The 12122-nt window shown below is 50.8% G+C and overlaps 1 protein-coding gene across 1 annotated transcript in view; it reads left to right on the top strand.

Annotated features, from left to right (window-relative positions):
- Positions 1 to 12122, top strand: part of LOC128836849 (integrin alpha-D-like) — an 80261-nt gene that overhangs the window by 23676 nt on the left and 44463 nt on the right. Inside the window, exons 3-9 of the mRNA XM_054027514.1 lie at positions 2485 to 2599; positions 2735 to 2838; positions 8937 to 8999; positions 9713 to 9826; positions 10276 to 10406; positions 10655 to 10800; positions 11176 to 11329. Of these exons, the coding sequence (XP_053883489.1) occupies positions 2485 to 2599; positions 2735 to 2838; positions 8937 to 8999; positions 9713 to 9826; positions 10276 to 10406; positions 10655 to 10800; positions 11176 to 11329 (827 nt within the window). The remainder of the gene's footprint in view (positions 1 to 2484; positions 2600 to 2734; positions 2839 to 8936; positions 9000 to 9712; positions 9827 to 10275; positions 10407 to 10654; positions 10801 to 11175; positions 11330 to 12122) is intronic.

Genomic DNA, 12122 nt, shown 5'->3' with positions numbered 1-12122 from the left:
ACATTACCACTGATGCTGGCAAAGCTTATGTCGCTCAGGGGTGGTTTTTTTTACAGCACCTCCTTTGTCAGCCCCTTTGATTATAATGTCTGAGTTGTTTCTGAGGCTGCGGATGGCGTTGCCTTTTGTATGGCTGAGGTTATGGGGCAAGTGATGCTGTTTGTTCAAACTTTCAGCCTGTGCACGTTGGCAGAAGCACTCTATGTAGAGGTCCAGTCTGTCGTTTTGACTGTCAGGAGGAGTCCACGCAGAGTTCTTCTTCTTGTAGTGTTGGTAGGAGGGTTCCTGTGGGTCAGTGCACTGTTCAGTGGTGTGTTGAAAATTTTCCTTGAGTCGGAGACGATGAAAGTAGCCTTCCAGATCACCGCAGAACTGTATCGTGTTTGTGGGGGTGGTGTGGCAGAATGAGAGTCCCTGAGATGGGACAGACTCTTCGGCTGGGCTAAGTGTGTGGTAGGATAGATTAACAATATTGTTAGGTGAGTTGAGGGTACCACTGTTGTAGCCCCCTGTGGCATGTAGGAGTTTAGATAGTTCACTGTCCTTTTTCCTCTGTAGAGAAGTAAAGTGTGCATTGTAAATGGCTTGTCTCATTTTTGTAAAGTCCAGCAACATGGCAGTTTGTGTGGAAGTTTAAAGTACATTTTGTGATGTGGTGTGACACCACCGTGGATTCAGCTCTGGTGCCTACAGTTTCAAGCTTAACAGAGTGAAAGTCACTTCTGTTACTGAAAATTAGTCTCTAGGAACACGTAAAGACCAAAGATAATGACCATCTATAATTCACCAGTACAAGGTCTAATCTATTTTATAAGTTTTATTAAAGTTAGTTATGATTACCCGAGCATATGGAAATTCTACACAGACCTAAGCACAATTTACAAATGTAGTTACACTCGCATCCCTGACAGTAGTCTTAGGGTCTGATGGGTCTCTCATGACTTGATCATCAGTAGAGGGATGGTTCTTGCTGGAGTCTCCCAGAGGGAGCTCAGTTTTCCCATTCTGGACATCCCCTTTTTATACTGTGATTCTGTCTACACCTACATTCTGTGTGTGTCCATAAAAGTGTCCACCCTCTTTTCCCTTATTGGTCGGTCTCCCCTGGAAACTTAATGGGCCCCAATTTTTTATAAGCTGGGTAAGTTCCCTTTATTCTCATTAGCATTGACGCACAAGCTGTATCCCATGGTTAAGACACATGTCTGAGACAGATGCACCTTTATGGTATTTTTATGATCTAATATTAATCTTCTGGGTAATTTTGCACAATATTATCACTTGGTACCTCTTTTCCCATAGTCTTGGGCATCGGGTTATTTTTCAGTCACTTATGTCATCATTTCTTGTCTCCAAGGCCTAAAATAGTTAAGCTAAAGTCTTGCAGGCTTTAACATACAGGTTCTTGCATTTCAGCTTATTTTAGTCATCTCTAGTACTTGGTTCAGTATTTAGAGGAATTATCTTATACTTTTTAATCCTACAAATTAACTCTAGTTAATGTACAATGAATATATATGATATAACATAATCATAATGCAAAACAATAAGTGAATAATAACTAAAATCACTGGCTACATGGCCATATAGTCTATCAATCTATGAAGACTGATCTGTCCCTTCTGTCCATACAGGAAGTGCATCCGCTATGCATCAGCATCAGGAAAGCGGATGGAGATAAATCTAGGACTTCCTTCACCAGCGCTGAATCCACTCATGCCCTACCAAATTCACAGTCATGAAAAACATGTCCCAGACTGTGAAATCTGGTCTTTTATGTGCTTTTACCTAATCCTATACAAATTTCATGGGGGAGACCAGCATTTCTCAAACTGGGGGTCCTGACCCAAAAGGCTGTTGCAGGGGAGTCACAGGGTTATTTTAGGGGGGTCACAGTAGTGCCACTCTTACTTCTGTGCTGCCTTCAGAGCTGGGTGGCTAGAGAGGAACGGCTGTTGGCCAGATGCCGAGCTCTGAAGGCAGCGCCGCCTCCAACAGCCGCACAGGAGTAGCAGTGCCACAGCCCCCCCCCATAACATTTCGACCCCCCCACCCCCATAACTCCTTTTGTGTGAGGACCCCTTCAATTACAACACTGTGAAATTTCAGATTTAAAGAGCTGAAATAATGAAATTTATGATATTTAAAATCCGGTGACCGTGAAATTGACCAAAATGGACTTTGAATTTCGTAGTGCTCGACTCATGATATTTTTATTTAAATGGGAGTGTCTGGCAGTGGCGCTATGCAAATGAATGTGGGGAATGATTTGCATCAAATAGCCCTTGAGGGCTAGACAGCCGGGAGCAGGTGGTGAGGAGCTGGGAGTCAGGACGCCTGGGTTCTATCTCTGGCTTTGGGAGAGGAGTGGGATTTGGTGGATTAGAGTAGCGGGCTGGAATTCAGTCCCATAGCCAGAAAGCCCCAACCACTGGCCTGGTCTCCATAGGGGAAGCTCTAACTGGTGACTGTTTAACCCTGCAGTGCTGGCACCGAGCCGTGGATTCAGCGTGGACGTGGAGGGACCCATCACCTTCCAGGAGGCAGCAGAGGGGTTTGGGCAGAGCGTCTTGCAGTTCGGGAATTCCAGCACTGGGGGGTAAGGGCTGAACGTGGGACCCCACAAGACTTGTGCCCAATGCTGAGGGGCATTTCTGACTGGGCTGCCTCCCCTGGGCCTCAGTCCCCTGGGTGTGTGGGCCATCCCCTAGCCCCCCATACTTTTTTCCCGCAGGCTGATTGTTTGGGCCCCGCTGCAGACAGGAAACGTGAATGAAACCGGCAAAGTCTACAAGTGCGACCCGGGCTCCAGATGCTGCCAGGAGATCCCCATCCAGAGTAGGGGCAACCTGTACTGTGGGGGGCAGCAATAGGATTGGGGTGGGAGTCAGGACTCTTGCGTTCTGTGACCATTTCTGAGAGTGGGGGGTGGGGCTGGGAGCCAGGACTCCTGGGTTCTATTCCCAGCTGTGTGTGTGTGTGGGGGGGGGGGGTCTAGTGGTTATAGCAGGGGGAGCTGGGAGTCAGGAATTCTTGGTTCTATCCTCCACTTTGGGACAGGAGTGGAGTTGATTTGCTCAGCCTGGTGTGCATCTCTCCCCTGTCAGGGACCCCTGATGCCATGAACATGTCCCTTGGTTTGTCTCTGGCTGCCCGAGGCTCCCAGTTCCTGGTAGGTACACACTCTAATGAGATGGGTGCTGGGACTGGGGTCCCACATTTTCTCCCTCATCATTCCAGGGGACAGCTCCCTCCCCAAACCCCAGTACTCATGGATGGTAGTAATTGGGCAGCGTCAGCATGACTGGAGCAATGGTATAGAGGTGACAATTGGGTGACGTCCCCATGACTACATGATAACTGTGTGAGGGCTGTTGGTAACTCCTGTAACTGGAGTGGTGGTAGAACGATGCCGTGGGGAATGGTGGTAGCCAGGTATCCTCACTTTGGTTACAGTGAAGGCGAGGTGATGTTGTAAGGATGGAGGTAAACTGGCTGTTGTTGCCATGGTGACAGTGACTGTGAGCTGAGGTAGCAGGAAATGTTGTAACTTGGTTCCCGCCATGGCGACAGTGACTGTGCATGGACATAGCAGGGAGCATGGCAAGCGGGTGACATTCCCATGACAACAGTGACTGGACACTGCTATAGCAGGGACTGTGGTAAGCATGTGATGGCCCCGTGGGGTCCCAAGGTCCTGTCTGCCTCAAGGGGACCGCTGCCCTGGCAGGCCCTTTCCCTGCATATCCATGGGGGGAGGATCAGGCCCCAGGCTCTATCCCACACCCTCAGTGCTCTATTCAAAGGGGTACCCCATGCTGCACCGGGTCTGTGGGGAGAACATGTATGTCAGTCACTACTGCTTCCCTCTGCAGCAGAGCTTCTGGCAACTCCAGCACATCCTGGACACACAGCCAGGTAAGGGGTGACACAGGGGTGTGTATGGGGGGACTTACACCCTGGGTTCACAGGTGGGTACATGGACCATGGGGATGTGGAGGGGAGATGAGTCTAGAGGGGCCCAGGGTCTGATGGGGAGTGGGATAGCAGGTTAGGTGGGCCCATTGGTTTGATTCAGGATGTCAGTAGGAGCTGGGAGTCAGGCCTCCTGGGTTCTGTCCCAGCTCTGGGAGGCGGGTGGGGTGTATTCTTTTCATCCCAGTGCATGTCATGCTCTACTCTCAGGACCTCTCCATGGCAGGGACGGGATGATGTTATGACAGAGGGGTCTGATCGAGGTGGCCGGCAGGGGGTGGGATATCAGGTTAGATGCGCCCATTGGTCTGGTCTAGCTCTTTCTGATGGGTTTCCCATGTTTGTGGAGTTGAGTCAGGACGTACTTCATTCCCGTTCCTCTCAGAGTGCCCCAAACAAGTCACAGACATAGCGCTCCTCATCGACGGCTCAGGCAGCATCGCACCTGTGGACTTTGGAAAGATGAAGACGTTTCTCTCTGAGATCATGAAGCGTTTCTGCAGCAACGACACGCAGGTAACGGGAAGAGGCTGAACCCTGACTACTTACCCTGCCCCTCGCAGTCAGTGCTGACCTCAGTGCGGCACTAGGGGGCGCTGTGGTGCAGGGAGCAGCAATGGATTTTGCATCCAAAACCAGGAAAAAATTCCTGCAGAACCAGCTACATCCTGGTCGCCTTCCCCAGCCCTTAACTGAGTCTGATTCCTGCTTTTCTGACCCTCCATCCCGGGGTTGTTTTTCTCCCTTTTCCCCTGTCTCCTGCAGTTCGCCCTCATGCAGTACTCGCACAGATTTAGAGAGCACTTCGACTTCTTACAGTACAGGAGTCAAGACCCCGATCGCCTCCTCGCGTCGGTCGTACAACTCATGGGAACAACACACACGGCCAGTGCCATCCGGAAAGTGGTGTAGGTATTGCCCTCCTCCCCATGCTGATGCCACAGGGAATGGGCTGCAAGGATATGGAAGCTAAGGGACAGGGGCTTGGGACTCCTGGATTCTATCCTCATCTGTGGGAGAGGAATGGGGACTAGTAGGTTAAAGTGGGGTGGGGATGCTGGGAGCCAGGACTCTGGCATTCTATTACCAGCTCTGAGCCTCTGTTGCTGTGTGACTTTAAGCAAGTCATGTCCCCGCCCCGTGCCTCAGTTTCCCCATCAGTAAAATGGGGACAAGACAGTGACATCCTTTGTAAAGGACTTTGAGATCTGCAATGCCAAAGCAGTGGATGATGGGTATGTGTTATTACATATTTTGGGGGGAGGGATAGCTCAGAGGTTTGAGCATTGGCCTGCTAAACTCAGGGTTGTGAGTTCAATCCTTGAGGGGGCCATTTAGGGATCGGGAACCAAATCAGTACTTAGTCCTGCTAGTGAAGGCAGGGGGCTGGACTCAATGACCTTTCAGGGTCCCTTCCCGTTCTATGAGATAGGTATATCTCCATATATTATTATTACATATCAATAACCCTCCCATGCATTCTTCACCCCCCACTTTTCCAGGCAGGAGCTTTTCACCTCTTCGAAAGGAGCTCGGGATGAAGCCACAAAGGTTCTCATTGTGATCACAGATGGAGAGAAATTTGGAGACCCGCTTTCTTATTCAGATGTCGTCCCCGAGGCTGAGAGAGCTGGAATCATCCGCTACGCCATTGGGGTGAGCCGCGGTTGTGCGGAGAACTAGTGTGGATCTGAGACTGAGCCCATGTCCAGGTTCCCACCAGATAAGGGAGAAGAACTGACCCAGGGTTGTAACTGGGTCAACGTGTGACATTATAGGAGAGCTGGAGCTCCTCTGTTGTTCAGGTTGAGCGGAGCTTCCTAGTTAGAGGTTGGGTTTTCTGCCTGCCCTACGGTCCATGTGCTGACTCAGATTGTCGTAAAATTTGGTTTGCCTCATGGGGATGCAGGTTAAGATTAGTGGTCTAAATTTGGGATCATTTGAAAAAAGGGTTTCTGAGATACAGCCCCCCCCCAGTTAAACAGCAAAGTCACCCGGTTCTTATCAAGTCTTTTTTGCACCCCGTGGGGCTCAAACAACGGCTCTGATCCTCCCCAAACTGGTGTCAGGCACTTGACATTTATCTCCATTAAACTGCTGAGCCAAAGAGATTGAAATGAGCATCAGCAGCAAGACAATGGGCAAGTTTACATGACACACTGAACTCGAATTAAGATATGTGGTCACACAGCCACCACAGTAGTTAAATCGGTTTTTCACGTCCACATTACTCTCCTGTCGGCGGTGCGTATCCTCACCGGGGCCCTTGTACTGATTTAACTGTCAGTGCAGGGCATTTTGGGGCTGAAGCCCCACCGCCTGGGGCCAACAACTGGAGCCTTAGGCTACGTAAGTCACACAGTGCCTATATGGACACTGCATCGACCTAACTACATTGAGCTAAAGCAACGCCTCTTGTGGAAGTGGAGTTATGAAGTTGGTGCAGTGGGTGAGTTACATGGGTGGGAGCTACATTTTAGCAAGGCCACTTACAGAGGTAGATCGACGTTAGCTGCCTTTCATCAACAAACTCAGGTTTAGGGTCATAAATTCCCAGGCCAGAAGGGACTTTTGCGATGATCTAGTCTGAGCTCCCATGTAGCACAGGCCAGAGAACTGCCCCAAATAATCCCTTTTAGAACCAGAGAAAATATTTTAGAAAACCAGCCAGTCTTGTGTTAAATATTGCCAGGGATGGAGACTCCACTGCGGCCCATGGTGAGCTGCTCCAATGGTTAATTCCTTTCATTGTTAAACTTGACACCTTCTTTCCAAACTGAATGGGTAAAAATTCCGCTTCCAGCCATTGAACCTTGTTAGACCTTTGTCTGCTGCTTCTGTCGGGCCCAGCGATGGGAGGTGCCTGACTCCACCTCTGAATCGACTGCACGCAACCCACCCAGACTAAAATGGTGGTCTGAGCCCTTCACACCTTGCCCTGAGACATCCCCTGGAGACATTGCAACATTCACCCCTCACTACATCCTGGAGATTGAGTCATGCAGGGCCCCAGAGTGCTGACAATCCCCATGGCAAGAAGCTCTCTGTGCCCCACTGCTGATACAACTGACACAACTCGGTGTTGAAATGAGGCAGGCTTCATAACTCCAGGCTCCAGCAGCCCCCTTCCCCCCAACTCTCCTTGAGCCGTATCTCTCAAGGGCCCAGCAGGGCTCAGGGCGGGTGGGTATTTGTCCAGGGCTCTTGGCTGTGACTGACTCCAATGCCCTGGTCTCCCCTGTACCTCCTTCTACTCCATTAAGGTCGGCCAGGCCTTCTCCAGCACTGCTGCCCAACAGGAGCTCCAGGAGATCGCCTCTGAGCCCAGGAACGAGCACGTCTTCCGGGTGGACAATTTCGACGCCCTCCAGGGCATCCAGAGCCAGCTGCAGGAGAAGATCTTCACCTTCAAAGGTAACAGAGCTGGGGCAGGGGCCACAGTGGCCCTGGGGCTCTAGAAATGGGTTTTCAAGGTCGAGATGGCTGGCATATTGGGCTGCATTAGTAGGAGCATTGGCAGCAGATCGAGGGAAGTAATTATTCCCCTCTATTTGGCACTGGTGAGGTCACATCTGGATTATTTCATCCAGTTTTGGGCCCCCCACTACAGAAAGGACATGGGCAAATTGGAAAGAGTCCAGCGGAGGTCAACGAAAATGATTAAGGGGTTGGGGCACATGTCTTAGGAGGAGAGGCTGAGGGAACTGGGATTATTTAGTCTGCAGAAGAGAAGAGTGAGGGGGGATTCGATAGCAGCCTTCAACTACCTGAAGGGGGTTCCAAAGAGGATGGAGCTCGGCTGTTCTTAGTGGTGGCAGATGACAGAACAAGGAGTAATGGTCTCAAGTTGCAGTGGGGGAGGTCTAGGTTGGATATTAGGAAACACTATTTCACTAGGAGGGTGGTGAAGCACTGGAATGGATTACCCAGGGAGGTGGTGGAATCTCCATCCTTAGAGGTTTTTAAGGCCCGGCTTGAGAAAGCCCTGGCTGGGATGATTTAGTTGGGATTGGTCCTGCTTTGAGCAGGGGGTTGGACTAGATGACCTCCTGAGGTCTCTTCCAACCCTGATATTCTATGATTCTGTGGGCCGAGGAGAAGCTGGGAATCCAGAGTTGGGAGCGGTGGGAGCCTATGAATGGTCCAGTGGGATATACCTGTACGGGAGCAGTGGGAAGCTGAGTTTCCACAACGTACCCAGAACCTCTGGGGACATGAATGATGCTTACCTGGGTAAGAACAACCCCAAAGATTTCCCCTTACCTATTTAAACAGCCCCTGCTCCTCACCCCAGAGGTGGCTCCAACTTAGTTCTGGGAAAGGGATCTCCGTGTAGCACTGTTTGTGACACCCTAACACCCCAATATTCACCACTGTAATTAGGATATTTTTTGTACAAACTATGTCTTGTGAGGGATTATTCTAAAAGTCTTGATCTACTAAATATTAATCTCCTTGGATTGTGTGTGTTATCATTCTATGTGAAGTTATGAAGTTTGGCTATGTATGTGTTACTGAAACGTGTGGTAAGGTTCACAACACCCACAGGCAGCCTTTCAGGTACAACGGTTAAAAAGGCCAAACAGTGTTAATGGTTTATTGAGGAAATGTACATAAGCACAAGGATTACCCCAGGAACTGGGTACAATACAAACCTCTCAGAGATAGCACTACACAATGGGAACTGTTTGTCCCCAGGTCAAAGCAAAAGAGCTTTCCAGCAAGTGGTAAGAAGATATAAAAAAAGGGACAATGATTTCATGGGGATGTCACTCTCCCTACAACAACACACCTGAAAATATCTGAGGGGCAAGGACAGAACCGTGGGAAGTGATGGTCCCAGGCTAGAGGGATTGTCTAGTGGTTAGAGTTGGGAGTCAGGAATTCTCAATTTTATCCTCCGCTTTGGGACAGGAGTGGAGTTGATTTGCTCAGCCTGGTGTGCATCTCTCCTCTTTCAGGGCCCCCCGATGCCATGAATATGTCCCTTGGTTTGTCTCTGGCTGCTCAAGGCTCCGAGTTCCAGGTAGGTACCACACTCTAATGAGATGGGTGCTGGGACTGGGGTCCCACATTTTCTCCCTCATTGTTACAGAGGACAGCTCCCTCCCGAAACCCCACTACTTATGGATGGTAGTAACTGGGTTGCATCAGTGTGGCTGGTGGAATGGTGCAGAGGTGACAATTGAGTGACATCCCCATGACTACACAATAAGTGTGAGAGGGCTGTTGGTAACTCCTGTAACTGGAGGAGTGGTACAACGATGCAGTGGGGAATGGTGGTAGCCAGGTGTCCTCACTTTGGCTACAGTGATTGTGAAGTGATGTTGTGGGGGATGGAGGCAACTGGCTGATGTTGCCATGGTGACAGTGACTGTGTGCTGAGGTAGCAGGAAGAGTTGGAACTTGGTTGCTGCCATGGCTACAGTGACTGTGCATGGACATAGCAGGGAGCATGGCAACCGGGTGACATTGCCATGGCAACAGTGATTGGCCACTGCTGTAGCAGGGAGTGTGGTAAGCAGATGATGCCCCCGTGTGTCTCCCCTGTCTCCTCTCAGAGTTCAGTGCTGGGATCTGGGGTTCCGAGGTCCTGTCTGACTCGAGGGGGCCCCTGCCCTGGCAGGGCCTTTCCCTGCATATCCATGGTGGGGGTGTGTGGGGGAGGTATCAGGCCCCAGTCTCTCTTCCCCACCCTCAGTGCTCTGTATAGAGGGGCACCTACTGATCCTGTCCTTCTCGTGCCCCACGGTGCACCGGGCCTGTGGGGAGAACATGTATGTCAGTCACTACTGCTTCCCTCTGCAGCAGAGCTTCTGGCAACTCCAGCACATCCTGGACACACAGCCAGGTGAGGGGTGACACAGGGGTGTGTATGGGGGGGACTTACACCCTGGGTTTGTGGGTGGGTACACGGACATTGGGGAGGTGGAGGGGAGATGAGTCTAGAGGGGCCCAGGGTCTGATGGGGAGTGGGATAGCAGGCTAGGTGGGCCATTGGTTTGATTCAGGATGTCAGTAGGAGCTGGGAGTCAGGCCACCTGGGTTCTGTCCCAGCTCTGGGAGGCGGGTGGGGTGTATTTTTTTCATCCCAGTGCATGTCATGCTCTACTCTCAGGACCTCTCCATGGCAGGGACGGGATGATGTTACGACAGAGGGGCCGAGGGGTCTGATCAGGGTGGTTGCAGGGGGCGGGATATCAGGTTAGATGCGCCCATTGGTCTGGTCTAGCTCTTTCTGATGGGTTTCCCATGTTTGTGGAGTTGAGTCAGGACATACTTCATTCCTGTTCCTCTCAGAGTGCCCAAAACATGTCACAGACATAGCGCTCCTCATCGACGGCTCGGGCAGCATCGCACCTGTGGACTTTGGAAAGATGAAGACGTTTCTCTCTGAGATCATGAAGCGTTTCCGCAGCACCGACACGCAGGTAACGGGAAGAGGCTGAACCCTGACTACGTACCCTGCCCCTCGCAGTCAGTGCTGGCCTCAGTTCGGCACTAGGGGGCGCTGTGGTGCAGGGAGCAGCAATGGATTTTGCATCCAAAACCAGGAAAAAATTCCTGCAGAACCAGCTACATCCTGACCGCCTTCCCCAGCCTTAACTGAGTCTGATTCCTGCTTTTCTTACCCTCCACCCCGGGGTTGTTTTTCTCCCTTTTCCCCTGTCTCCTGCAGTTTGCCCTCATGCAGTACTCGCACAGATTTAGAGAGCACTTCGACTTCTTACAGTACAGGATGAGTCGTGACCCCGATCGCCTCCTCAGGTCGGTCTGGCAGCTCATGGGAGCAACGCACACAGCCACAGCCATCCGGAAAGTGGTGTAGGTATTGCCCTCCTCCCCATGCTGATGCCACAGGGAATGAGCTGCAAGGATATGGAAGCTAAGGGACAGGGGCTTGGGACTCCTGGATTCTATCCTCATCTGTGGGAGAGAAATGGGGACGAGTAGGTTAAAGTGGGGTGGAGATGTTGGGAGCCAGGACTTTGGCGTTCTATTGCCAGTTCTGAGCTTCTGTTGTGTTGTGACTTTAAGCAAGTCATGTCCGTGCCTCAGTTTCCCCATCAGTAAAATGGAGACATGACAGTGACCTCCTTTGTAAAGGACTTTGAGATCTGCAATGCCAAAGCAGTGGATAAGCGCTAGGTGTTAAGTATCAAGAACCATCCCATGCTTTCTCCACCCTCCATTTTCCAGGCGGGAGCTGTTCACCTCTGGGAGAGGAGCTCGGGATGAGGCCACCAAGGTTCTCATTGTGATCACAGATGGGGAGAAAACTGGAGACCCACTTTCTTATTCAGACGCCATCCCCGAGGCTGAGAGAGCTGGAATCATCCGCTACGCCATCGGGGTGAGACGCGGCTGTGCAGAGAACTAGTATGGATCTTAGCCCCTGTCCACGTTCCCATCAGATAAGGGAGAAGAACTGACCCTGGGTTGTAACCGGGTCAACGTGTGACATTGTAGGAGAGCTGGAGTTCCTCTGTTGTTCAGGTTGAGCAGCACTGTCTAGTAAAAGGTTGAGTTTTCTGACTGCCCTACCGTCCATGTGCTGATTCAGATTGTCATAAAATTTCGTTTGCCTCATGCAAATTCAGGTTAAGATGAGTGACTAAATTCTGGGTCATTTGCACAAGGGGTTTCTGAGATACAGCCCCCCCTAGTTAAACAGCAAAGTCACCTGGTTCTTATAAAGTCTTTTTTGCACAACCCTGGGGCTCAAACAACAGCGCTGATCCTCCCCAAACTGATCTCAGTCACTTGACATTTATCTCCATTAAACTGCTGAGCCAAAGAGATTGAAATGGGCATCAGCAGCAAGACAAAGGGCAAGTCAAATTAACTTATGTCATCACACAGCCACCACAGTAAATAAATCAGTTTTTCATGTCCACATTACTCTCCTGTCGGCCGTGCACGTCCTCATGAGGGGACCTTGTACTGATTTAAGTGTCAGTGTTGGGCATTGTGGGGTTGAAGCCCCACCGCCAGGGGCCAACAGCTGGAGCCTTGGGCTATGTAAGCCATCCAGTGCCTATATGGACACTGCATCGACCTAACGACATTGACCTAAAAGCAACGCCTCTTGTGGAAGTGGAGTTATGAAGTCGGTGTAGTGGGCGAGTTACATGGGTGGGAGCTAC

Source organism: Malaclemys terrapin, chromosome 4 (assembly GCF_027887155.1).
Source record: "Malaclemys terrapin pileata isolate rMalTer1 chromosome 4, rMalTer1.hap1, whole genome shotgun sequence".
Lineage (NCBI taxonomy): Eukaryota > Metazoa > Chordata > Testudines > Emydidae > Malaclemys > Malaclemys terrapin.
This window is presented reverse-complemented; position numbering and strand designations above follow the sequence as displayed.